Source organism: Oncorhynchus mykiss, chromosome 17 (assembly GCF_057628025.1).
Source record: "Oncorhynchus mykiss isolate SJ-2025 chromosome 17, ASM5762802v1, whole genome shotgun sequence".
NCBI lineage: Eukaryota > Metazoa > Chordata > Actinopteri > Salmoniformes > Salmonidae > Oncorhynchus > Oncorhynchus mykiss.
In genome coordinates this window covers 1,041,677-1,069,663 of record NC_143038.1, presented here as the reverse complement: position 1 = coordinate 1,069,663, position 27,987 = coordinate 1,041,677, and the positions used below count along the sequence as shown (strand labels likewise).

The 27,987-nt window shown below is 41.3% G+C and overlaps 1 protein-coding gene across 2 annotated transcripts; it reads left to right on the top strand.

Annotated features, from left to right (window-relative positions):
- Positions 1–105: 105 nt before the first annotated feature.
- On the top strand, positions 106–27,896 carry LOC110487230 (uncharacterized). Of its 2 annotated transcripts, none has more exons than XM_090204211.1 (11): positions 106–369; positions 4,126–5,979; positions 6,229–6,475; positions 7,510–7,609; positions 9,180–9,257; positions 13,418–13,522; positions 14,063–14,195; positions 14,635–14,749; positions 18,553–18,677; positions 26,022–26,102; positions 26,555–27,896. In XM_090204211.1, the coding sequence occupies exons 1-11, from the start codon at positions 267–269 to the stop codon at positions 26,656–26,658; spliced, it is 3,045 nt and encodes a 1,014-aa protein (XP_090060337.1). In that variant the 5' UTR covers positions 106–266; the 3' UTR covers positions 26,659–27,896. The 2 variants fall into 2 exon arrangements, with proteins under 2 accessions (XP_090060337.1, XP_090060336.1); XM_090204210.1 differs by having other exon boundaries at positions 115–369; positions 9,180–9,248.
- The last annotated feature ends 91 nt before the right edge of the window (positions 27,897–27,987 follow it).

Sequence of the window (27,987 nt, the reverse complement as noted above, 5' to 3'; positions counted from 1 at the left end):
GCCAGCCCCTCCTTTCCTATGCTCCATAGAATATATACAGTGGTGTTGGCTGGACCAATCAGCTGCTTAAACAGCAGGGGTTGATGCTGGGAGAGAGAGAGAGGCACAGAGAGGGAGGCTGCACACACATCTCTCACACACACACACACAGTCGTTCCTTCAGAGACCAAACACACACACACACACTCGCTCGCACACAGACACACACGATGATCTCTCTTTCACACACTCAGCGTTTTATTATACCCTTCTGATTTGGATTTTGCATGTACATTGGTTTTATTTTTTGCATGTGTTCATACATTAGTACAATACACACATTTGCCAATATGTGCCTTGTTCCAGTTGTCGTGCTGTTGGCTTTTCTGGGTAAGTACGTCAAATGGTTTTTGAAATACTTTTGCAATACTTAAGCCTGGTTAGTTTGCAGTTCTTTTGTATATGAAGTGCTGTTTACTTGGTTACTGTAGAGGGTGTGGGAAAAGGTCACATAACATTTACACCTTGAAATCCACTTGCTTAGTTAATAATTGATTGTTAACTATTCCTATTAACTGTCCCTAAAAAGAGATTATGACCAATACAGTTTCTTTCTGAATACTTTGTTTTATTCAATCAATCAAACTAATCCATCAAACTAATCTATCAAGTATCAAACTAATCTATCAAGTATCAAACTAATCTATCAAGTATCAAACTAATCTATCAAGTATCAAACTAATCTATCAAGTATCAAACAAATCTTTCAAGTATCAAACTAATCTATCAAGTATCAAACTAACCTATCAAACTTGATGTTAAAAATCACAGTAATGTTCCAATGGAGTTGTTTTCTGCATGGTCACAGGTTCAGAACACACCTGTGGTGTATATTTACATATTACTCTGTTATTACCTTTTCCCCCTTAGATACATACCCTCCACCCGTAGCAGCTATGAATGTCATTTGATACTGTAGCATTTCTCAGGGCTACCCAGGCTAATTGGTAGAATTACATGCGCTGAGAAACAATGTCTGCTTTCCAAATAGCACCCTATTCCCTACAAAGTGCACTACTTTTGACTAAAGCCCTATAGTTTAAGACAATGTTATCAGCCCATTGGGTAGCAAGGGTGATAGCCATTTCATTCATCCTTAATACATGGCTTGGCTCACGCAGCAGTCTTTGGCGCCAGTAGCCTATTCTCTACGGCTGAGTTGAGCTCTTGTACGAAATCCATTCATGTGTTACATGAGACCAGTGTAATTTCAGCTTAGATCAGGTGAGCAGTGTACTCCTGGTAAGGGGGCATATCGGTTAAGTGAGAGGTCCAATAGCCCACATTCATAGGTGCTTTGTTTACTTCCTCCAGATATCCTAATATTGATGTTTACTGCATACCTTACATTCATAACAGTCCTGAGTCATAGGCTATCATTCGGCTAGAGTATGAAGGTATATTAACTGGTATGCGTATCTGTTTTATAGGCTACTACATGCATGTTGATTATTTAATATTACTAATTCGCTGCAGCTATCTGTCATCGTCTCACGTTAAATATACTAGCTTTTGAAATTACAGTGATGATGAAATGTACTAATTATTGACATTCAGTGGTGTAAAGTACTTAAGTAAAACTACTTTAAAGTACTACTTAAGTAGTTGTTTTGGGTATCTGTACTTTACAATTTATATTTTTGACAACCTTTACTTTTACTTCACTACATTCTTAAAGACTATTACATTTTGAATTCTTAGCAGGACAGAAAAATGGTCTAATTCACACACTCATCCCTACTGCTTCTGATCTGGTGGACTCACTAAACACACATGCTGTAATGTTCTGTGTGTAGCTGGTGCATAGGAGTCAGGCGCAGGACAGCAGAGATGAGTAACACTCGTAACTTTACTCAAAATATCAAATAACAAGTCGTACATACCAAGCCCATAAAACAACGGACCGAACATACAATAAAACAGTCACGCACAAAAACGATGGGGAAAACAGAGGGTTAAATAATGAACATGTAATTTGGGAATTGGAACCAGGTGTGTAAAACAAAGACAAAACAAATGGAAAATGAAAAGTGGATCGGCGATGGCTAGAAAGCCGGCGACGTCGACCGCCGAACGCCGCCCGAACAAGGAGAGGGACCGACTTTGGCGGAAGTCGTGACACATGCTTTGTTTGTAAATTATTTCTGAGCGTTGAATTGTGCCCCTATCCGTAAATAAAAAAACAAGAAAATGGTGCCATCTGGTTTGGATAATATAAGGAATTTGAAATTATTTATACTTTTGATACCTAAGTATATTTTAGCAATTACACTTACTTTTGATACTTAAGTATATTTAAAACTAAATACCTTTAGACGTTTACTCAAGTAGGATTTTACTGGGTGACTTTTATTTGAGTCATTTTCTATTAGGGTATCTTTAATTTTACTCAAGTATGACAATTGGGTACTTGTTCCACCACTATTGACATTACAGTAATGATGAAAATATACTAGCTATAGACATTACAGTAATGATGAAAATATACTAGCTATAGACATTACAGTAATGATGAAAATATACTAGCTATTGACATTACAGTAATGATGAATATATACTAGCTATTGACATTACAGTAATGATGAAAATATACTAGCTATTGACATTACAGTGATGATGAAAATATACTAGCTATTGACATTACAGTAATGATGAAAATATACTAGCTATTGACATTACAGTAATGATGAAAATATACTAGCTATTGACATTACAGTGATGAGGAAGTAACTGTAATAGTGGGGGAAACCCTTTCTACATGCCTTGGAAAATATGTTAGTTTAAATCAAATCAAATCAAATTTTATTTGTCACATACACATGGTTAGCAGATGTTAATGCGAGTGTAGCGAAATGCTTGTGCTTCTAGTTCCGACAATGCAGTAATAACAAGTAATCTAACTAACAATTCCAAAACTACTGTCTTGTACACAGTGTAAGGGGATAAAGAATATTTACATAAGGATATATGAATGAGTGATGGTACAGAGCAGCATAGGCAAGATACAGTAGATGGTATCGAGTACAGTATGTACAAATGAGATGAGTATGTAAACAAAGTGGCATAGTATAGTATAAAGTGGCTAGTGATACATGTATTACATAAGGATACCGTCGATGATATAGAGTACAGTATATACGTATGCATATGAGATGAATAATGTAGGGTAAGTAACATTTATATAAGGTAGCATTGTTTAAAGTGGCTAGAGATATATTTACATCATTTCCCATCAATTCCCATTATTAAAGTGGCTGGAGTTGAGTCAGTGTCAGTGTGTTGGCAGCCGCCACTCAGTGTTAGTGGTGGCTGTTTAACAGTCTGATGGCCTTGAGATAGAAGCTGTTTTTCAGTCTCTCTGTTTTTCAGACGTTTAACCACTGCTACTGTATAGTTGTCAATACTTAAGCTTGAAGAAATATCATAAACCACTAAGATTATCCTAAAAGGCCTAGTGCAGTCAAAAACATGACTTCCTGTGTTTTATATATATTTCCACACTATGGCCCCCATAGTGGTTGAAATAATACTGTGAAATTGTGAAGATTATAATAATGACCTTTTAGTGTAAGTGCTGTTTGAAAAGACCGTCAGAAATTTCAGCCTGTTTTGGTGGGATGGAGCTTTGGCCTGCCTGGTAATTAGTTAATAGACCAATAAAAAAGAGAGTTCCAAACGTCTCTGCCAATAACAGCTAGTTTTCAGTTTCCCCCTCCCAACTCAGACCACTCCAAGACAGTCCTAGCGAAATTCTGCCTTGAGAAATGGCCCTTTACCAAGAAGATATTTTGGTTTCTTTTCGACCATTTTAATTGAGAACGATCACAGTAAGGTACTTATTTGTGACCCAGAAATGATATTTAGATAAAAACGGCTGCATTGGACCTTTAAGAACTTCCTTGAGAAATGAGAAAGATCAATATCAATTACTAAACCAGTCAGTTATTACGTCCATAATGGCAAAGCATGTGAACACTCCAAAACAATTAATATGTAACACAATAGGGACGTACCTCCTTGTGCACTTATTTACTTCCATATTTGTCTGTCTGTATGTCTCTCTGTCTGTTTGGCTGTGTTTTTCAGGTTTCAGTTCCTGCATCCAGTTTCAGGCCAACCTAAACATGGGGGGAGTCACGGGATGGGTGCGGTTTGACTCCACTAATCAGACGGCGACCGTAAACGTCACCGGTACCGGAACCTGTGATTCGTCGCTCAACTTTTCCCTAAGTGTGTTCCCTGTGATGTTCGGCCATTTTGCTCAGCCTTGCCTTGAAGCCAACGTAGGAGCGAGCATCTTCACGTTCACCATTGATCCATTCTCATCCAACACCACTGTTAATATGTCCAGTCTATTTAAGCAGAGGTCAAATCTGGAAGACCTTTCGTTGACCTTGGAGACGTGCAACGGCACCAAAGCTTGTACAGTCATAAGCGGTCAAACCACAGTTCAGACGTGGCAGGCCAGGTTCTTCAGCTCGGTCGCCGGTGACATTTACATCAGGCAGAGCGTCGGACAGACCCACGCCAGGGTCCTCGCAAACTTGGCAACGATTGGTCAGGTCGGTGCTACGGCAACCAACATCACCATCTTGACGTCGCAGAGTTCTGCTAGAGACTGTAAGGCTCTTCTGGATAGTCTGGAACCTTCATCTCTCACCCAGCTTGGGGAACTGAAAGTAGGCAGCCCTCTTACACCCGTCAAGTCTCGTTTGGACCTTGCTAGCTTCAGCTCCAACACCCGCTTTGCTCTCCTCAAACTGGGGTCTTTGAGTTATATGTGCACTGAGATCAGACAAATGGACAGGAAGGAGGTGAGCGCCCTGGTGAACATGAGAGGGGTCAAGGGTTACTTCCTCTTTAGGCAGGACTCGCCGTTCGAAGTCACAAAACTGAGAGTGAATCTGACCAATCTGGGGAGCCGGGTCGGACCCTATCACATCCACCACTTCCCCACACCTCCTATGAGGTCACCGCCACAGACGACCTGCTCCAACGACAACGTTGGAGGCCATTGGAACCCGTTTGGGATGGACACTAAAGATCCCACCTACCCCTCTGGACCTGGGTCGACCCATGACCGGTATGAAGTAGGGGACCTCAGCGCCAGGCATGGGTCACTAGAGGGTAAAGCTGTGATGGAAGCAGTTTTCACAGACTTCAACCTCCCTCTGTTCGGACAGAACAGCATAGTGGGTCGATCTGTGGTAATCCACCGTCCGGATGGAACTAGGTTCCTGTGCGCCCACATAAGCTACCCAGGAGAGGTGCATGTAGCCAGGGCTACATTCCGTCACCCTGTGGTGGGTATGGTCCAGTTCGTCCAACTCAAGAGCAACCCGTTGTCTGATGTCACAGTCTTCATGGATCTGTCCTATGGGAGACCCTCCGAGACCGCTACACGTAACCACCACTGGCACATCCACATGTATCCTATCAGCTCGGAGACAGACGCGGACAAGGGGAGGTGTGGGTCCACGGGGGACCACTGGAACCCCTTCAACGTGGACACAAAGGATTTGAGCTACGCCCTCCACTGTGGCCCCTCCAGACCCTTTTCCTGTGAGGTGGGGGACCTCTCCAAAAAGCACAGCACCCTCGACCTGGGGACCCGAGTGGGTGGGGCGTCGGCCAAACACTTCTTCACGGATACCACTTCCTGGTTGTCACTTCCCGCCAGGTCGGGCTCCATGATTGGTCGATCGGTGGTGATCCACAGTGCAGAGGGCGCCGCCCCCAGGATAGCCTGTGCTAACCTCACGGAGGTCCGGATGCCCGCGGCGGTCTTGGGCCCCTGGCATGGACCAGGGGTCTCTAGGGGCCAAATCCGGTTCTCCCAGGCTTTCCCTCAGGGCCCAACTATGATGGACGTCTCCCTGGCTGGACTCAGCTCCAGGGCTGGGGGCTACCACGTCCACATGCTGCCTATCAGTACCACAGGTACTATTTCATGTACTTTATAATGGGAGCCAGGTGTCCTTGAGTGTTGTGAAAGTCCTCTAGTGTTCTGACTGTTTGTTCAGCCTTGGTGTGTATATCTGTTAATTCATTTCAAAGTTGTAACTCTTTTGTAATATGAACGGATGACTTGATAAAATCTTAATTTTTTTAAACGCAAAGTATCAATCCTTTCCCCTCATTTTGTGAAAGGCTTTTATCAAACAAAGCATATTATTATTAATATTACAGGAGAGCCCTGCTCGGACAGCAACGTCATGGACCACTTCAACCCCTTCTCCTGGAATGTGTCTGCTTCTCCTGCTCCGGGGTCAGGGACTGTGGATGAGTATGAGGCCGGGGACATCAGCGGGAAGTTTGGGATGCTGACGGATCAGAACCAGACACAGACTCAGTATTTGGACGGGAACATGCCGATGACAGGGCCGAACAGTATAGTGGGGAGGTCATTGGTGGTTCACTACACTAACGGATCCAGGTGAGTGTGGGGATTTTGTGTGTGTGTGTGTGTGTGTGTGTGTGTGTGAGAGAGAGAGAGAGATTGAGGGAGAGAGACAGGAACAGAGAATGTGTCCTTTGTCATGGGTCTGTATAGCCACAGTTCCCTCCAGCAGTGCTATAAACAGCCGAACCAAAAATACACAAGGGGAAAGATTGTAACAGGTGGTGTGTGATTCATTTAAGACGGCTGTAGACTTGGTTCCTCTTTGGGTCACATTTGTGATACCTTGACATTCATGAACGGAACTTCTGACAAAATTAGAATGTTTTACATTATCGTACCATTCCTCTTTAGCTCAGTCGGTTCACGCAGAATAATTTCTGACTCAAATCAAACACTGTACTCATGTAAAAGGGAGAGATCGCTATATTCACTTTTATTTTTTAAAATGTAACCTTTATTTCACTAGGCAAGTCAGTTAAGAAGAAATTCTTACTTACAATGACAGCCTACCGGGGAACAGTGGGTTAACAGCCTTGTTCAGGGGTAGAACAACAGATTTGTACCTTGTCAGCTCAGGGATTCGATCCAGAAACCAGAAAAACCTTTCGGTTACTGGCCCAACACTCTAGGACACACAGACATTTGAGTCATTTAGCAGATGCTCTTATTCAGAGCAGCTTACTGTATTTGTGTGTGCATTCATTTTCATACTGGTCACCCACGGGAATTGAACCCATAACCCTGGCGCTGTAAGAACCATGCTCTACCAAATGAGCTACACTTGGCTATACAGGACACGGGACAGCTCACATTATTACCTTGAACGAAGCTTCTTTGGCACAACAAAAAGCCAAACAGGTAAAGTAGGGCCTTTATAGGGTAGGATGCCAGGAATACTGCATCCTCATCTCTTGTTGTGGTGTTGACTTGTAAAGGGGGTATGTGGTCAGTTTATAACACATCTGAATCAGGTTTGCGTCCCCTAAATGTTTCATTTTTGAGTCGTTCACAACAATTGCTTTCTTTAATGAGTTCATAGTTGGTCTGTTTGTGTTTGTGAACTCCAGGATGCGGTGTGCTGACGTCTTAGCTGAGAATGCAACAGATGGACACTGGGTGTTTGCCAAGGCTGTCTTCAAAAGCACGGTGACGGGGACAGTCACACTGGTAAGACCTGGACCTCACCTTTGCTCTCTACAATATTCAGATGGCACAAAAGTACTTCATTGGTTTGAATCCGGTCTAATGCTATTTCAGAAAAAAATCCAATAAAGCAATAATTGCCAAATATATACAACAACAAAAAAGACGTCATTATTGCCTACAGGGGAAACCGATTTAGACTAATTCAGACCATGAGGAATACAAGAACACACATCTGCAGGGTGGATGTTATCCCGGTTATGATACGTCCCAGGAGAGTAAGCTGGCGAATCATTACAAAGCTGCCACAAAAACATGACACTGTATTTTCTGCTGCGCCAGACAGTGAATTCATTATGGCTGTGGCAGAGTCCTGTGTGTGACGGTAGGGCGTGTGTCTGGATCTGTGTGTGTATATCTGTGAGTGTTTGTGTTTGTCTATGTGTGTCTATGGCTGTGTTTACACAGGCAGCCCATTTCTGATGGGTTTTTTTTCTCATTAATTGGTCTTTTGAACAATCAAAGTGGAAAAATATCAGAATTGGGCTCCCTGTGTAAACACAGCCATGTAGTATTGGCCTGTAGAGTCAGCCCCCAGCCTCCCGGCAGCCCCCGGCAACCCCAGGCAGTCCCCAGTCTAAAGCACTCAGGAGAACAGCTGTATTTGTCAGGCTCCTATACAGACCCGTGTCCTCCACAGTGTATCTCTATCACTGTTTAGGATGCTTAGAGAACCCATCAAATATCCTTTCAAATATTATGGTCTATCAGATGCAGGATTGGCGTGCTCTTTACAGACAGTTCAGAACACCTGGTATGAGCGTCTCATAAAACAAGTGCTAATATAGCTTTGCTGACAGGACAGCAGGTGTTCATGTTCCCAGTGACGTAAGATTGCATAACCTTAAAACACCTGGTCAAATTACATTGACTCAGTAGCTAGTCTAACAGTATCCTCTACTGTCTACAGTCCCATTGACTCAGTAGCTAGTCTAACAGTATCCTCTACTGTCTTCAGTCCCATTGACTCAGTAGCTAGTCTAACAGTATCCTCTACGGTCTTCAGTCCCATTGACTCAGTAGCTAGCCTAACAGTATCCTCTACTGTCTTCAGTCCCATTGACTCAGTAGCTAGTCTAACAGTATCCTCTACTGTCTTCAGTCCCATTGACTCAGTAGCTAGTCGAACTGTATCCTCTACTGTCTTCAGTCCCATTGACTCAGTAGCTAGTCTAACTGTATCCTCTACTGTCTTCAGTCCCATTGACTCAGTAGCTAGTCTAACAGTATCCTCTACTGTCTTCAGTCCCATTGACTCAGTAGCTAGTCGAACTGTATCCTCTACTGTCTTCAGTCCCATTGACTCAGTAGCTAGTCTAACAGTATCCTCTACTGTCTTCTGTCCCATTGACTCAGTAGCTAGTCTAACAGTATCCTCTACTGTCTTCAGTCCCATTGACTCAGTAGCTAGTCGAACTGTATCCTCTACTGTCTTCAGTCCCATTGACTCAGTAGCTAGTCTAACAGTATCCTCTACTGTCTTCTGTCCCATTGACTCAGTAGCTAGTCTAACAGTATCCTCTACTGTCTTCAGTCCCAGCAGACTTTTCTGGATGGCAGCTCCAGTGACATCACTCTGGAGGTGGACGTGCGGGCGTCACAGGTACTAGATGTAAGCATGCATGGACCTCTTGCATCTGTTCAATCTCTTTTAAAAGATACAACAACAAAAACGGTCACATTGTCATTGTTATCTAATTCCTAACCGTATCACAGGTAGGTTCAATTAAAAACGGTCACATTGTCATTGTTATCTAATTCCTAACCTTATCACAGGTAGGTTCAATTAAAAACGGTCACATTGTCATTGTTATCTAATTCCTAACCTTATCACAGGTAGGTTCAATTAAAAACAGGAACCTGGAAAAATATCCTATTTTTGTGGCAACAAATAACTTATGTCACATAGTGGCTGTTATCTAGCCTACTGTGCAATCTCGGCATCGAGAAATCAAAGTCAATCAATCAAATGTATTTATAAAGCCGGTTTTACATCAGCAGTTGACACAAAGTGCTTTTACAGAAACCCTGCCTAAAACCCCAAAGAGCAAGCAATGCAGACGTAGAAACACAATACAGATGTAGAAACACAATACAGATGTAGAAACACAATGCAGACGTAGAACCACAATACAGATGTAGTTACACAATACAGATGTAGAACCACAATGCAGACGTAGAAACACAATACAGATGTAGAAACACAATACAGATGTAGAAACACAATGCAGACGTAGAACCACAATACAGATGTAGAAACACAATACAGACGTAGAACCACAATACAGATGTAGAAACACAATACAGATGTAGAAACACAATACAGATGTAGAACCACAATACAGATGTAGAACCACAATACAGACGTAGAAACACAATACAGACGTAGAAACACAATACAGACGTAGAAACACAATACAGATGTAGAACCACAATACAGATGTAGAAATACAATACAGATGTAGAACCACAATACAGACGTAGAAACACAATACAGATGTAGAAACACAATGCAGATGTAGAAACACAATGCAGATGTAGAAACACAATACAGATGTAGAAACACAATGCAGATGTAGAAACACAATACAGACGTAGAAACACAATACAGATGTAGAAACACAATGCAGATGTAGAAACACAATACAGACGTAGAAACACAATACAGATGTAGAAACACAATGCAGATGTAGAAACACAATGCAGATGTAGAAACACAATGCAGACGTAGAAACACAATGCAGATGTAGAAACACAATACAGATGTAGAAACACAATACAGATGTAGAAACACAATGCAGATGTAGAAACACAATACAGATGTAGAAACACAATACAGATGTAGAAACACAATGCAGATGTAGAAACACAATGCAGATGTAGAAACACAATGCAGATGTAGAAACACAATGCAGATGTAGAAACACAATGCAGATGTAGAAACACAATGCAGATGTAGAACCACAATACAGATGTAGAAATACAATACAGATGTAGAAACACAATACAGATGTAGAAACACAATGCAGATGTAGAAACACAATACAGATGTAGAACCACAATACAGACGTAGAAACACAATGCAGATGTAGAAACACAATGCAGATGTAGAACCACAATACAGACGTAGAAACACAATGCAGACGTAGAAACACAATACAGATGTAGAAACACAATGCAGACGTAGAAACACAATGCAGATGTAGAAACACAATACAGATGTAGAAACACAATACAGATGTAGAAACACAATACAGATGTAGAAACACAATGCAGATGTAGAAACACAATGCAGATGTAGAAACACAATACAGATGTAGAAACACAATACAGATGTAGAAACACAATGCAGATGTAGAAACACAATGCAGATGTAGAAACACAATGCAGATGTAGAAACACAATGCAGACGTAGAACCACAATACAGACGTAGAAACACAATACAGACGTAGAACCACAATACAGATGTAGAAACACAATACAGATGTAGAAACACAATACAGACGTAGAAACACAATGCAGATGTAGAAACACAATACAGATGTAGAAACACAATACAGATGCAGAAACACAATACAGATGTAGAACCACAATACAGATGTAGAAACACAATACAGATGTAGAAACACAATGCAGATGTAGAAACACAATGCAGATGTAGAAACACAATACAGATGTAGAACCACAATACAGACGTAGAAACACAATACAGACGTAGAAACACAATACAGACGTAGAAACACAATGCAGATGTAGAACCACAATACAGACGTAGAACCACAATGCAGATGTAGAAACACAATGCAGATGTAGAACCACAATACAGATGTAGAACCACAATACAGATGTAGAACCACAATACAGACGTAGAACCACAATGCAGATGTAGAAACACAATACAGATGTAGAACCACAATACAGACGTAGAAACACAATACAGACGTAGAAATACAATACAGATGTAGAACCACAATACAGATGTAGAACCACAATACAGATGTAGTTACACAATACAGATGTAGAAACACAATGCAGATGTAGAACCACAATACAGATGTAGAACCACAATACAGATGTAGTTACACAATGCAGATGTAGAAACACAATGCAGACGTAGAAATACAATACAGATGTAGAACCACAATACAGATGTAGAACCACAATACAGATGTAGAACCACAATACAGATGTAGTTACACAATACAGATGTAGAAACACAATACAGATGTAGTTACACAATACAGACGTAGAAACACAATACAGACGTAGAACCACAATACAGATGTAGTTACACAATACAGATGTAGAAACACAATACAGACGTAGAAACACAATACAGATGTAGAAACACAATACAGATGTAGAACCACAATACAGATGTAGAAACACAATGCAGACGTAGAAATACAATACAGATGTAGAAACACAATGCAGACGTAGAAACACAATACAGATGTAGAAACACAATGCAGATGTAGAACCACAATACAGATGTAGAAACACAATGCAGATGTAGAACCACAATACAGATGTAGAAACACAATGCAGATGTAGAACCACAATACAGATGTAGAACCACAATACAGATGTAGAAACACAATGCAGATGTAGAACCACAATACAGATGTAGAAACACAATGCAGATGTAGAAATACATTACAGATGTAGAAACACAATGCAGATGTAGAAACACAATACAGATGTAGAAACACAATACAGATGTAGAAACACAATGCAGATGTAGAACCACAATACAGATGTAGAAACACAATACAGATGTAGAACCACAATACAGATGTAGAAACACAATGCAGATGTAGAAACACAATACAGATGTAGAACCACAATACAGATGTAGAACCACAATACAGATGTAGAAACACAATACAGATGTAGAACCACAATACAGATGTAGAAACACAATGCAGACGTAGAAATACAATACAGATGTAGAAACACAATACAGATGTAGAACCACAATACAGATGTAGAAACACAATACAGATGTAGAAACACAATGCAGATGTAGAAACACAATACAGATGTAGAACCACAATACAGATGTAGTTACACAATGCAGATGTAGAAACACAATACAGATGTAGAACCACAATACAGATGTAGAACCACTATACAGATGTAGAAACACAATACAGATGTAGAAACACAATGCAGATGTAGAACCACAATACAGATGTAGAACCACAATACAGATGTAGAAATACAATACAGATGTAGAAACACAATGCAGACGTAGAAATACAATACAGATGTAGAACCACAATACAGATGTAGAACCACAATACAGACGTAGAACCACAATACAGATGTAGAACCACAATACAGATGTAGAAACAAAATACAGATGTAGAACCACAATACAGATGTAGAACCACAATACAGATGTAGAAACACAATGCAGATGTAGAAACACAATACAGATGTAGAAACACAATACAGATGTAGAAACACAATACAGATGTAGAAACACAATGCAGATGTAGAAACACAATGCAGATGTAGAAACACAATGCAGATGTAGAAACACAATACAGATGTAGAAACACAATACAGATGTAGAAACACAATACAGATGTAGAACCACAATGCAGACGTATGTAGAAACAAATCAGCTGCCCTGTAACATTTTAATGTCTGTCACTAGAGTCTATCTACCGTAGAATCCTATCACAGGTTCTATTAGAAAAGGGAAGCTGTATAAAAAGAATGATAAAACATCAGAGAAATCCTGTTTTCCCCACTGTAACCAGGTAACAGAGGTTTCCTGGACCATCACTGGTAAAGGCTCTGAGGTGAACGACAACCAGTGTCCCGGTGTTTGGGACACGTTTAACCCCTTCAACATGGAAGCTGGGGTGAGTTTATTCTTTCATTTTCACTCACAATACATCATGGCCCTTCTTCATGAAGTGTCTAGGATAGATCAGCATTCCTACTCTGAGACACTTTATGAATTAGGGCCCAGCACATCGCCATCATAGGAGAATGTCCCCCACCATGTAGCGCTGATCTCTGCTTTATTCCAACTTTAAAGTTCCACTTGATCAGCAAGTCTTATGGAATCCAACGGAACTGTGTTTGATATTCCATCGAATCTTTGTCTTTGACAATGTCACAGTTGTTGGGTTTTGAGTTTGCAAGACAGGCATTTCACTGTACTTATGCGTGTGACATTAAAACTTGAAACTACACCACAACCACAACCATATACTTCACATTGTTCTCATAACCAGAAGTGGAAGTGTTTGTTGGAATTGGTTTCAATAACATTAGAATGAGTAGAACAGTCATGGAACCTCTGACCCAGCCCTATTGACATGAATGGGGACTTCCCTTCTAGTAATTATATTTCTATAATTACTATAATTACTCTGCTCTGTTCTGTTCTCTCTCAGAACTCCAGTTGTTCCCGTGACAACGCTCTGAGTTGTGAGGTGGGAGACCTGACGACCAGACAGGGGACAGTCAGCCTGACACACAGACAGCTTTACACCGACACCAGCATACAACTGGCTGGGGACTACACAGGTAACACACAAGCATGTACACACACACACACACACACACACACACACACACACACACACACACACACACACACACACACACACACACTCAGCACTGTAAGCTGGACCAGACAGAATACAGATAGCTGTACTCAGACACCAGCATACACATGTCAGGGGAGTACACAGGTAACAGACACACATTGTCTGTTCAGAAATCTAGACTCCTTTAGGATGCACATGAAACATAATATTGATGTGTTGTCATTGCACGCTCACCGAACTGCAATCCAAAATTGTTGCATCACATTGTTTCCCAAGAGAATCAAGTTTCGTGAGAAAAATGTCAACCACCTTCACTATTAGGGGATATGTCATGTGTGAATCAACAAAGTCATTTAGGTGATAATATAAAAAGTATATTTCTGACTTTGGTGCTGTTGTTGATGTTGTTGTTGTAGTGGTCCACAGGTCCCTGGTCCTGAGGAGAGGCAGCGATGTCTTGGCGTGTGCCGTCATTCTTCCAGAATCCCCCTGGGCAGAGCAGACCTTCCCCAACGTCATGTCTTTCAGCAGGTGGGTGTGATTGGGTATTAAACCGCCTGTGAACTCCAGACTGTGTTAGCCCATCAAGCTAAGACCTACAGGGGTTCGTGTTGGGAGCCAATATGTGAGACTGAGCGGGTATTAAACCATGGAACTGGAGAGGGAATGAGGAAGTGAATGTTACATGTAATTAGACTACTTGTTTTTAATACTTGAGTACCTGGCACTTACATTTATGGGGAATATTTCAACCATCAAGGAAACACCAGTATTATCTTGCTCTGTGGAAAGGGTTCTACAAAGGGTTCTCCTATGGGGACAGCCGAAGAACCCTTTTAGGTTCTAGATAGCACCTTTTTTTCAAAGAGTGTATTCTCACCACCTCCTCAGCCAGCCACCACATGTGCCACACCTGAATAATCACTAATCCTGAATTATGGGATGACAGTACATCCTCATGAATATATATACAGTGCCTTGCGAAAGTATTCGGCCCCCTTGAACTTTGCGACCTTTTGCCACATTTCAGGCTTCAAACATAAAGATATAAAACTGTATTTTTTTGTGAAGAATCAACAACAAGTGGGACACAATCATGAAGTGGAACGACATTTATTGGATATTTCAAACTTTTTTAACAAATCAAAAACTGAAAAATTGGGCGTGCAAAATTATTCAGCCCCTTTACTTTCACTGCAGCAAACTCTCTCCAGAAGTTCAGTGAGGATCTCTGAATGATCCAATGTTGACCTAAATGACTAATGATGATAAATACAATCCACCTGTGTGTAATCAAGTCTCCGTATAAATGCACCTGCACTGTGATAGTCTCAGAGGTCCGTCAAAAGTGCAGAGAGTATCATGAAGAACAAGGAACACACCAGGCAGGTCCGAGATACTGTTGTGAAGAAGTTTAAAGCCGGATTTGGATACAAAAAGATTTCCCAAGCTTTAAACATCCCAAGGAGCACTGTGCAAGCGATAATATTGAAATGGAAGGAGTATCAGACCACTGCAAATCTACCAAGACCTGGCCGTCCCTCTAAACTTTCAGCTCATACAAGGAGAAGACTGATCAGAGATGCAGCCAAGAGGCCCATGATCACTCTGGATGAACTGCAGAGATCTACAGCTGAGGTGGGAGACTCTGTCCATAGGACAACAATCAGTCGTATATTGCACAAATCTGGCCTTTATGGAAGAGTGGCAAGAAGAAAGCCATTTCTTAAAGATATCCATAAAAAGTGTTGTTTAAAGTTTGCCACAAGCCACCTGGGAGACACACCAAACATGTGGAAGAAGGTGCTCTGGTCAGATGAAACCAAAATTGAACTTTTTGGCAACAATGCAAAACGTTATGTTTGGCGTAAAAGCAACACAGCTGAACACACCATCCCCACTGTCAAACATGGTGGTGGCAGCATCATGGTTTGGGCCTGCTTTTCTTCAGCAGGGACAGGGAAGATGGTTAAAATTGATGGGAAGATGGATGGAGCCAAATACAGGACCATTCTGGAAGAAAACCTGATGGAGTCTGCAAAAGACCTGCGACTGGGACGGAGATTTGTCTTCCAACAAGACAATGATCCAAAACATAAAGCAAAATCTACAATGGAATGGTTCAAAAATAAACATATCCATGTGTTAGAATGGCCAAGTCAAAGTCCAGACCTGAATCCAATCGAGAATCTGTGGAAAGAACTGAAAACTGCTGTTCACAAATGCTCTCCATCAAACCTCACTGAGCTCGAGCTGTTTTGCAAGGAGGAGTGGGAAAAAATGTCAGTCTCTCGATGTGCAAAACTGATAGAGACATACCCCAAGCGACTTACAGCTGTAATCGCAGCAAAAGGTGGCGCTACAAAGTATTAACTTAAGGGGGCTGAATAATTTTGCACGCCCAATTTTTCAGTTTTTGATTTGTTAAAAAAGTTTGAAATATCCAATAAATGTCGTTCCACTTCATGATTGTGTCCCACTTGTTGTTGATTCTTCACAAAAAAATACAGTTTTATATCTTTATGTTTGAAGCCTGAAATGTGGTAAAAGGTCGCAAAGTTCAAGGGGGCCGAATACTTTCGCAAGGCACTGTATGTATGTATGTATGTACGTACGTACGTACGTACGTACGTACAGTGGGGGGAAAAAGTATTTAGTCAGCCACCAATTGTGCAAGTTCTCCCACTTAAAAAGATGAGAGAGGCCTGTAATTTTCATCATAGGTACACTTCAACTATGACAGGCAAAATGAGAGAAAAAATCCAGAAAATCACATTGTAGGATTTTTTATTAATTTATTTGCAAATTATGGTGGAAAATAAGTATTTGGTCAATAACAAAAGTTTATCTCAATACTTTGTTATATACCCTTTGTTGGCAATGACAGAGGTCAAACGTTTTCTGTAAGTCTTCACAAGGTTTTCACACAGTGTTGCTGGTATTTTGGCCCATTCCTCCATGCAGATCTCCTCTAGAGCAGTGATGTTTTGGGGCTGTTGCTGGGCAACATGGACTTTCAACTCCCTCCAAAGATTTTCTATGGGGTTGAGATCTGGAGACTGGCTAGGCCACTCCAGGACCTTGAAATGCTTCTTACGAAGCCATTCCTTCGTTGCCCGGGCGGTGTGTTTGGGATCATTGTCATGCTGAAAGACCCAGCCACGTTTCATCTTCAATGCCCTTGCTGATGAAAAGAGGTTTTCACTCAAAATCTCACGATACATGGCCCCATTCATTCTTTCCTTTACACGGATCAGTCGTCCTGGTCCCTTTGCAGAGAAACAGCCCAAAGCATGTTGTTTCCACCCCCATGCTTCACAGTAGGCATGGTGTTCTTTGGATGCAACTCAGCATTCTTTGTCCTCCAAACACGATGAGTTGAGTTTTTACCAAAAAGTTATATTTTGGTTTCATCTGACCATATGACATTCTCCCAATCTTCTTCTGGATCATCCAAATGCTCTCTAGCAAACTTCAGACAGGACAGTACAGGACATGTACTGGCTTAAGCAGGGGGACACGTCTGGCACTGCAGGATTTGAGTCCCTGGCGGTGTAGTGTGTTACTGATGGTAGGCTTTGTTACTTTGGTCCCAGCTCTCTGCAGGTCATTCACTAGGTCCCCCCGTGTGGTTCTGGGATTTTTGCTCACCGTTCTTGTGATCATTTTGACCCCACGGGGTGAGATCTTGAGTGGAGCCACAGATCGAGGGAGATTATCAGTGGTCTTGTATGTCTTCCATTTCCTAATAATTGCTCCCACAGTTGATTTCTTCAAACCAAGCTGCTTACCTATTGCAGATTCAGTCTTCCCAGCCTGGTGCAGGTCTACAATTTTGTTTCTGGTGTCCTTTGACAGCTCTTTGGTCTTGGCCATAGTGGAGTTTGGAGTGTGACTGTTTGAGGTTGTGGACAGGTGTCTTTTTATACTGATAACAAGTTCAAACAGGTGCCACTAATACAGGTAACGAGTGGAGGACAGATGAGCCTCTTAAAGAAGAAGTTACAGGTCTGTGAGAGCCAGAAATCTTGCTTGTTTGTTGGTGACCAAATACTTATTTTCCACCATAATTTGCAAATAAATTAATTAAAAATCCTACAATGTGATTTTCTGGATGTTTTTTCTAATTTTGTCTTGTCATAGTTGAAGTGTACCTATGATGAAAATTACAGGCCTCTTTCATCTTTTTAAGTGGGAGAACTTGCACAATTGGTGGCTGACTAAATACTTTTCCCCCCCACTGTATGTATGTATGTATGTATGTTGTCAAATTGTATATCTTCCCAACAAATTTCAAATCAAATAAATTGTCTATTGTTCATTTTTCTCTCCAGATATGACTTCCGCAATAGGGTGGCAGAGGTCCTAGAGGTGAACATGTCCAGGGTCACCATCCTTCCAGGGTCTCCTCTGGCCACAGTGGACGGACCGTGCCAGAAAGTCAGCTTCCTTGTCTCAGGTACAGCCAGTAATAGAGTGCTGTATGTGAATGGGTACAGCACAGTGATTCACAATATTCTCTGATCAAAGAAGAAAAAATAAGAAACTTATTATGTCTCGGAATTACGGAGGCAGTGGCACTTAAGACACATTTAAAACATGACATTGGTAATTCTTGTCTGTGCCCATGCAATTATCAGCTTCCTTATCTCTGGTATAGCTGATGACATACAGAAGTATATTGTTTGTCTATGGTTCAGCGCAATGATGCCCAATATTCCTTTATCAAAATCTGACTGAAAGCGTGTTCTCTTTGAATTTCTATATTGTTCAAAAGTTACATTCTTTCCAAATAATTCCAGCACAAACACTGATAATTATGGCAAAGTCAAAACATTACAGAATGAATTATTGTCTGTGCCCATGATAATATACCAAGTCCCCTCTCCTGACCCTAAAACTGAACAGGGAGTGGTGTCATGTAAGGTGTAAATAGGAAGTGGGTGGGTTGTGCTGATGAATCAGATCAGCCTATAACATCTGACAGTGCATGTGGGGGAATTGTTTTAACAATGACAATAAAGTGTAAAGTCCCAGTGCAGTCGAAAAGTGATATTCCTGTGTTTTACAATATACATTTTTCCTCACCATGAGGTTAAAATATAATTATGATAATGCTCTTTTAATGTAAGAGCTGTTTAAAAAGACAGCCTGAAATTCTTGCCTGTTTTAGTGGGATGACGCTTTAGCCTGCCTGGTGATATCACCAGGTGGTAAATTAGTTAATAGACCAATAAGAAAGAGTTCCAAATCTTTCTGCCAAACAGCTAATTTTCAGATTTCCGTTCCCCATTCAGATCACTCCCAGACAGTCCTAGCAAAATTCTAGTTTTAGAAATTGCTCTTTGCTATTTTTGACCATTTTAAATCACAGTACTTAATTGTTACCAAGAAATGATTTGATATTGAGATAAAATGGCTGCATTGGAGCTTTAAGCACTTGTGAGGGAGATCCCCTAGAGCTTATAGTCTAAGAGCCTACAGCGTCTTCAGAAAAACAATAAAGTATCTTTCTCAGTGAGTCATTGAAAGTAGTGAGAAGCTAGTCACCCATATTCAGAAGTGGTTTCAGGACAGGTTCACTGCAGAGGTGTTGAAGCGATGACAGCAATTCCAGTAAGAATGACAGCTACTGCACATTGTTGTCCCTCATTTTAAGGTAAACGTCAGTTCAAGTCAAATACTAACAGTGACAATACAGCGTAGGTCTATCACCAGTCTAACGTTATATTGGAAAGGTCAAATCAAATAAATTGTTATTGGTCACATACAGATGTTAGCAGATGTTATTGCGAGTGTAGCGAAATGCTTGTGCTTCTAGTTCCGACAGTGCGGCAATATCTAACAAGTAATCTTAACATTCCACAACAACTACCTAATACACACAAATATAAGTAAAGGAATGGAATAGAATATGTACATATAAATATATGGATGAGCAATGACCGAGCAGCATAGGCAAGATGCAATTGATGGTATAAAATACAGTATATACATATGAGATGAGTAATGCAAGATATGTAAACATTATTAAAGTGGCATTATTAAAGTGACTAGTGATCCATTTATTTAAGTGGCAAATGATTTAATGTCTGTATGTAGTTCGCAGCCTTTCTGAGGTTAGTGATGGCTGTTTAACAGTCTGATGGCCTTGAGATAGAAGCTATTTTTCAGTCTCTCGGTCCCAACTTTGATGCACCTGTACTGACCTCGCCTTCTGGATGGTAGCAGGGTGAATGGGCAGTGGCTCGGGTGGTTGTTGTCCTTGGATGATCTTTTTGGCCTTCCTGTTACATAGGGTGCTGTAGGTGTCCTGGAGGGCATGTAGTTTTCCCCTGGTGATGCGTTGTGCAAACCGCACCACCCTCTTGAGAGCCCTGCGGTGGTTGTGGGCGGAGCAGTTGCCGTACCAGGCAGTGATACAGCCCGACAGGATGCTCTCAATTGTGCATCTGTAAAAGTTTGTGAGGGTTTTTGGTGACAAGCCAAATTTCTTCAGCCTCCTGAAGTGCAAGATCATCTCCTTTGTTTTGTTGACGTTGGGTGAGAGGTTGTTTTCCTGACACCACACTCCGAGTGCCGGCACCTCCTCCCTATAGGATGTCTCGTAATTGTTGGTAATCAAGCCTACTACTGTTGTGCCGTCTGCAAACTTGATGATTGAGTTGGAGGCATGCATGGCCACACAGTCATGGGTGAACAGGGAGTACAGGAGGGGGCTGAGCACGGACCCTTGTGGGGCCCCAATGTTGAGGATCAGCGAAGTGGAGATGTTGTTTTCTGCCTTCACCACCTGGGAGCGGCCCGTCAGGAAGTCCAGGACCCAATTGCACAGAGCGGGGTTGAGACCCAGGGTTAATGATGAGCTTGGAGGGTACTATGATGTTGAATGCTGAGCTGTAGTCAATGAACAGCATTCTTACATAGGTATTCCTCTTGTCCAGATGGGATAGGGCAGTGTGCAGTGTGATGGTGATTGCATCGTCTGTGGACCTATTGAGGCCATACACAAATTGAAGTGGGTCTAGGGTGACAGGTAAGGTGGAGGTGATATGATCCTTGACTAGTCTCTCAAAGCACTTCATGATGACAGAAGTGAGTACTACGGGGCGATAGTCATTTAGTTCAGTTACCTTTGCCTTCTTGGGTACAAGTATAATGGTGGCCCTCTTTAAGCATGTGGAGACAGCATACTGGGATAGGGAGAGATTGAATATGTCCGTAAACACATCAGCCAGCTGGTCTGCGCATGCTCTGAGGACGCTGCTAGGGATGCCGTCTGGGCCAGCAGCCTTGCGAGGGTTAACACGTTTAAATGTCTTACTCACGTCAGCCACAGAGAAGGAGAGCCCACAGTTCTTGGTAGCGTGCCGTGTCTGTGGCACTGTATTATCCTCAAAGCGGGCAAAGAAGGTGTTTAGGTGTGTGTGTGTGTGTGTGTGTGTGTGTGTGTGGGTGTGTATTTACATATTTGGAAATCTATGTTGGAATCTAGTTTCTTGGAGGCCATGACACACTACATTAGTCAAAAGCATTCACCTGGAATGTAAACCCATTGTTTACATCCGAAACGTTATAATTATGTTGTCTGAGTAATTGAACATCACACCACTTATATAGTTGTCTTTGTCATTAAAGTGTCACAACTGACAGTCAGGTAGAGAGGGAATGGAGGTGCTGAAACACGAGCTGTGGGTGTTGGTGAGTGGAGGAATGCCTTTTTGAAGAATGGCTGTAGGCTGTAGATGTCGACCGATTATGATTTTTCAACGCCGATACCGACTATTGGAGGACCAAAAAAAGCCGATACCGATTAATCGGACGATTTTTTAAATGTATTTGTAATAATGACAATTACAACAATACTGAATGAACACTTATTTTAACTTAATATAATACATCAATAAAATGTATTTAGCCTCAAATAAATAATGAAACATGTTCAATTTGGTTTAAATAATGCAAAAACACAAGAAAGTAAAAGTGCAATATGTGCCATGAAAAAAAGCTAACGTTTAAGTTCCTTACTCAGAACATGAGAACATATGAAAGCCGGTGGTTCCTCTTAACATGAGTCTTCAATATTCCCAGGTAAGAAGTTTTAGGTTGTAGTTATTATAGGAATTATAGGACTATTTCCCTCTATACCATTTGTATTTCATACACCTTTGACTATTGGTTGTTCTTATAGCCCCTTTAGTGTTGTCAATGTAACAGTATAGCTTCCGTCCCTCTCCTCGCTCCTCCCTGGGCTCGAACCAGCAACACAACAACAACAGCCACCCTCAACTGCTCCAGGTCACAGAGCGAGTGACGTTTGAAACGCTATTAGCGCGCACCCCGCTAACTAGCTAGCCATTTCATATCGGTTACACCAGCCTAATCTCGGGAGTTGATAGGCTTGAAGTCATAAACAGCGCAATGCTTGACGCACAACGAAGAGCTGCTGGCAAAACACACAAAAGTGCTGTTTGAATGAATGCTTACGAGCCTGCTGCTGCCTACCACCGCTCAGTCAGACTGCTCTATCAAATCATAGACTTAGTTATAACATAATAATACACAGAAATACGAGCCTTAGGTCATTAATATGGTCGAATCCGGAAACTATCATCTCGAAAACAAGACATTTATTTATTTCAGTGAAATACGGAACCATTAGTCTAAATATTCCTGTTACATTGCACAACTTTCAATGTTATGTCATAATTACGTAAAATTCTGGCAAATTAGGCGGCCCAAACTGATGCATATACACTGACTATGCGTGCAATGAACGCAAGAGAAGTGACACAATTTCACCTGGTTAATATTGCCTGCTAACCTGGATTTATTTTAGCTAAATATGCAGGTTTAAAAATATATACTTCTGTGTATTGATTTTAAGAAAGGCATTGATGTTCATGGTTAGGTACACATTGGAGCAACGATACACACTGCATCGATTATATGCAACACAGGACACGCTAGATAAACTAGTAATATCATCAACCATGTGTAGTTAACTAGTGATTATGATTGTTTGATTGTTTTTTATAAGATAAGTTTAATGCTAGCTAGCAACTTACCTTGGCTTACTGCATTCGCGTAACAGGCAGTCTCCTCGTGGAGTGCAATGAGAGGCAGGTGGCTAGAGCGTTGGTGTAACGTCCTGACCTTAGTTCCTTTTTTATGTTTCTATTTTGGTTTGGTCAGGGCGTAGGTTTGGGTGGGCATTCTATGTTTTGTATTTCTGGGTTTGGCCTGGTATGGTTCCCAGTCAGAGGCAGCTGTCTATCGTTGTCTCTGATTGAGAACCATACTTAGGTAGCCTGTTCCCACCTGTGTTTGTGGGTAGTTGTTTTCTGTCTCTGTGTCTGCACCAGACAGAACTCTTTCGTGTTGGTCTATTTTTGTTATTTTGTCTTAGAGTTAAAATAAATATTAACATGGACACGTGCCACGCTGTATTTTGGTCCGATCTTGACTACTCTTCCTCAGACGAAGAGGAGAATCGTTACAGTTGGACTAGTTAACTGTAAGGTTGCAAGATTGAATTCCCTGAGCTGACAAGGTGAAAATCTGTCGTTCTGCCCCTGAACGAGGCAGTTAACCCACCGTTCCTAGGCCGTCATTGAAAATAAGAATGTGTTCTTAACTGACTTGCCTAGTTAAATAAAGATTAAATCAAATTAAATAAATAAAAATAAAAATTGGCCAAATCGTTGTCCAAAAATACAGATTTCCGATTGTTATGAAAACTTGAAATCGGCCCTAATTAATCGGCCATTCCGATTAATCGGTCGACCTCTAGTAGGCTGCTCACAGATGGTTTGAAGGACACAGATTAAGCCTAGTATAATGGAGAAAAACAACTCCTCCTCATGCTACGGAGCAATTACCAGGGTTTTTGTGTGTCGTTTTCAACGAACTGTCAAATCGTGGGAGTCTGTGTAGATGCTATGCTAGGTGTTGATTCTTCCCCCCATTAAGCTTTGTTGTTTTCTCAGCCCTTGTGTCACACTCTGAGAGCTACTCAGATATAGTTGCGTTCCAAAAGCACCCTATTCCCTACATAGTGCACTACTTTTAACAGAACCCTAATGTCCCTGATCAAAAGTAGTGCACTAAGTAGCTAGCTGCTCAGGCCTCTGTGTCTGTCCAGACAATGAATAATTCTGCCCATTCAAAAGCCTTACAAAACCTAGAAAAACTGCTGGGTAACCTGATGCAGGAGTTAAGTGTCTGGCTATTCTCTATAGTGTACTACTTTTGACCAAAGTCCTATGCACCCTGGTCAAAAGTAGTGCACCAAGTAGGGAATAGGGTGCCCTTTGGGATGCAGCCTGTGTCCCCCTCCAAGTTGTCTGTCCCAGTAGGACAGAGGAGAGCAGTGTATGGAGAAGTGGTACCACAGTATAGCACAGACAGGATGGCCTTTATGACATCAGAAGAACACAGTGGAACGTTCTCAGTCTAGGACTGCCCGATGAAGACATACAGAGTTGTGAATGATAACTATCTTAGTGAAAAAAACATAGTTTTACCTTGATCTGGGTACTCAGACTAGGCTGTAGATGTATTTATTGAGTCATACTGAGACAATAAATTACAGAAAATACACACATGAAAATATAAATACAAAATGCAAGCATAAAGAAAAACACGGTCATAAAAAACAAAGACATTCATCAATAATAAGGTCCTCAATCATCTTTCTGAATGGACCTAGAGGCACCAGAACATCACATTCATCAGTAATGAGGTCCTCAATCATCTTTCTGAATGGACCTAGAGGCACCAGAACATCACATTCATCAGTAATGAGGTCCTCAATCATCTTTCTGAATGGACCTAGAGGCACCAGAACATCACATTCATCAGTAATAAGGTCCTCAATCATCTTTCTGAATGGACCTAGAGGCACCAGAACATCACATTCATCAGTAATAAGGTCCTCAATCATCTTTCTGAATGGACCTAGAGGCACCAGAACATCACATTCATCAGTAATAAGGTCCACAATCATCTTTCTGAATGGACCTAGAGGCACCAGAACATCACATTCATCAGTAATAAGGTCCTCAATCATCTTTCTGAATGGACCTAGAGGCACCAGAACATCACATTCATCAGTAATGAGGTCCTCAATCATCTTTCTGAATGGACCTAGAGGCACCAGAACATCACATTCATCAGTAATAAGGTCCACAATCATCTTTCTGAATGGACCTAGAGGCACCAGAACATCACATTCATCAGTAATAAGGTCCTCAATCATCTTTCTGAATGGACCTAGAGGCACCAGAACATCACATTCATCAGTAATAAGGTCCTCAATCATCTTTCTGAATGGACCTAGAGGCACCAGAACATCACATTTAACAGTTTGAAGATTGTTCCACAAATAATGTGCAAGAAAACTAAAGCTGATTTACCTAACTCTGAGAGACCACAGGAATTTACAGAGTTAGTCATCCCTGAGCCCGGGTGTGGTAGCTAGTATGACTAAAGTTTAGTAATGATGTTAGGAACAGTGGAACTTTTTGTAAAAGGGCTTCATAAATGAAAACATAGCAATGTATCAACCTACGTGACATCAAAGAGGGCCAACCAACTTTCTGGTAGAGAATGCATGATATACCATCCAAGCTTTCACATACTCCAAAACAATCTTTACACAATATTCTTAGTTTAGGGAAGCCTGATGAAGAGAATTACAGGGCAGAATAAAGTGGCAATAACATTGTAATAATACTGTGGTAACTCACAATGCTACATACTACTGTGACTTTTAATAAACAATAACCCTGTTGACTTCCAGGGGAGGTGAGTACGGACAAGATGAACTCTATCAAAGACAGTGAGAAGATGGGCATCTTCAAGCAGACAGAAGGTTGCTCAAGTAAGTACACCACTGACTCACACACCCACCCACCCACACACACCTACCCACCCACACACACCCACCCACACACACCCAATACAGCTCAAGTAAGTACACCACTGACTCACCCACCCACACACATCCACCCACCCACACACACCCAATACAGCTCAAGTAAGTACACCACTGACTCACACACCCACCCACCCACACACACACACCCAATACAGCTCAAGTAAGTACACCACTGACTCACCCACCCACACACACACACCCACCCACACACACACACCCACCCACACACACACACCCACACACACCCACCCACCCACACACACCCACCCACCCACACACACCCAATACAGTAGGTGTGATAGTGTATAACTGAACAGAAACATACAAATAAACCTTACTGTGTAGACGTATTAATGTAATACAATCTTCAATCATCTCAATGTTCATTTAAACAGGAAGTTCTGGACAACTGCTGGAGCCTGGGAGATATCTGGTGATGTTGACGATAGCTGCAGCCTACTTCCTACACTCTCTGATCCAGCAGAGGTTTATACTGTAGATCTAGGTTTGCATCCCAAATGGCACCCTATTCCCCATATAGTGCACTACTTCTGACCAGAGGACTTTAAAAAAAATATATATATATATATTTCACCTTTATTTAACCAGGTAAGCCAGTTGAGAACAAGCTCTCATTTACAACTGCGACCTGGCCAAGTTAAAGCAAGGCAGTGCGACACAAGCAACTAAACAGAGTTACACATGGAATAAACAAACGTACAGTCAATAACACAATAGAACAAATCGATATACATTGTGTGCAAATGAGGTAAGATTAGGGAGGTAAGGCAATAAATAGGCTGTAGTGGCGAAGTAATTACAATTTAGCAGGTAAACTGGAGTGATAGATGTGCAGAAAATGAATGTGCAAGTAGAGATACTGGGGTGCAAAGGAGCAAAAAAAAAAAATAAATAACAATATGGGGATGAGGTAGTTGGATGGGCTATTTACAGATGAGCTATGTACAGGTGCAATGATCTGTGAGCTGCTCTGACAACGGATGCTTAAAGTTAGTAAGGGAGATATGAGTCTCCAGCTTCAGTGATTTTTTAAATTCATTCCAGTCATTGGCAGCAGAGAACTGGAAGGAAAGACGGCCAAAGGTGGAATTGACTTTGTTGGTGACCAGTGAAATGTACCTGCTGGAGCGCATGCTACAGGTGGGTGCGGCTATGGTGACCTGTGAGCTAAGATAAGACGGGGCTTTACCTAGCAAAGACTTGGGCTTTGGTCAAAAGTAGTGCACTATATAGGGAATAGGGTGCCATTTGGGCATAGCCCTAACCCTCACTTTGAATCAACACTGGAACTGTCAAATATTCCTATTTTCTAAACTGCAATGAAGTCTATATTTTGATGATCTTTTTGTCATTGGTCTGAATGGTGTGGGTTTGAATTTGCTCTTGATCAAGCATTTTTTTGTTTATTCGTTTTTTATCCTAGATATAAAAAATATATATACTTTAGATGCCAACTAAATGCCAACTTCCTGTACTATATTGTAAATATTCCACATTTGGGTAAATATGACTGAGTAATATCCAATATCCAGAACATCAAAGCAAACGTAATAGAGCAACAATTGTTCATTGTCCTTCCCTGTCCAATTACTGTATCAAAAATGCAATTTGAAGGAAAGAGATGCTGTAAATGTTTGCAAATGTGTCCCATTGTATGTATGCATTGTTTTCTCATGCATTAATGTATTAAACTGCCACATTCCCATTTAAGGTGAATTTCGAAGTCTTGCATATATGTTTTTATTGAGTAACCATAAAAATAATATGTGATGATGAAAACATATATTTGGATAAATACGAATTATTG

What these genes read in the sequence shown, in the direction of transcription:
- LOC110487230 (XM_090204211.1), top strand. Translation starts at nt 267, where the DNA reads ATGTACATTGGTTTTATTTTTTGCATGTGTTCATACATTAGTACAATA. An exon ending in CACTACACTAACGGATCCAG is followed by an intron (nt 6,476 to 7,509) that starts GTGAGTGTGGGG and finishes TGTGAACTCCAG; the next exon opens with GATGCGGTGTGCTGACGTCT. An exon ending in ACTGGCTGGGGACTACACAG is followed by an intron (nt 14,196 to 14,634) that starts GTAACACACAAG and finishes TTGTTGTTGTAG; the next exon opens with TGGTCCACAGGTCCCTGGTC.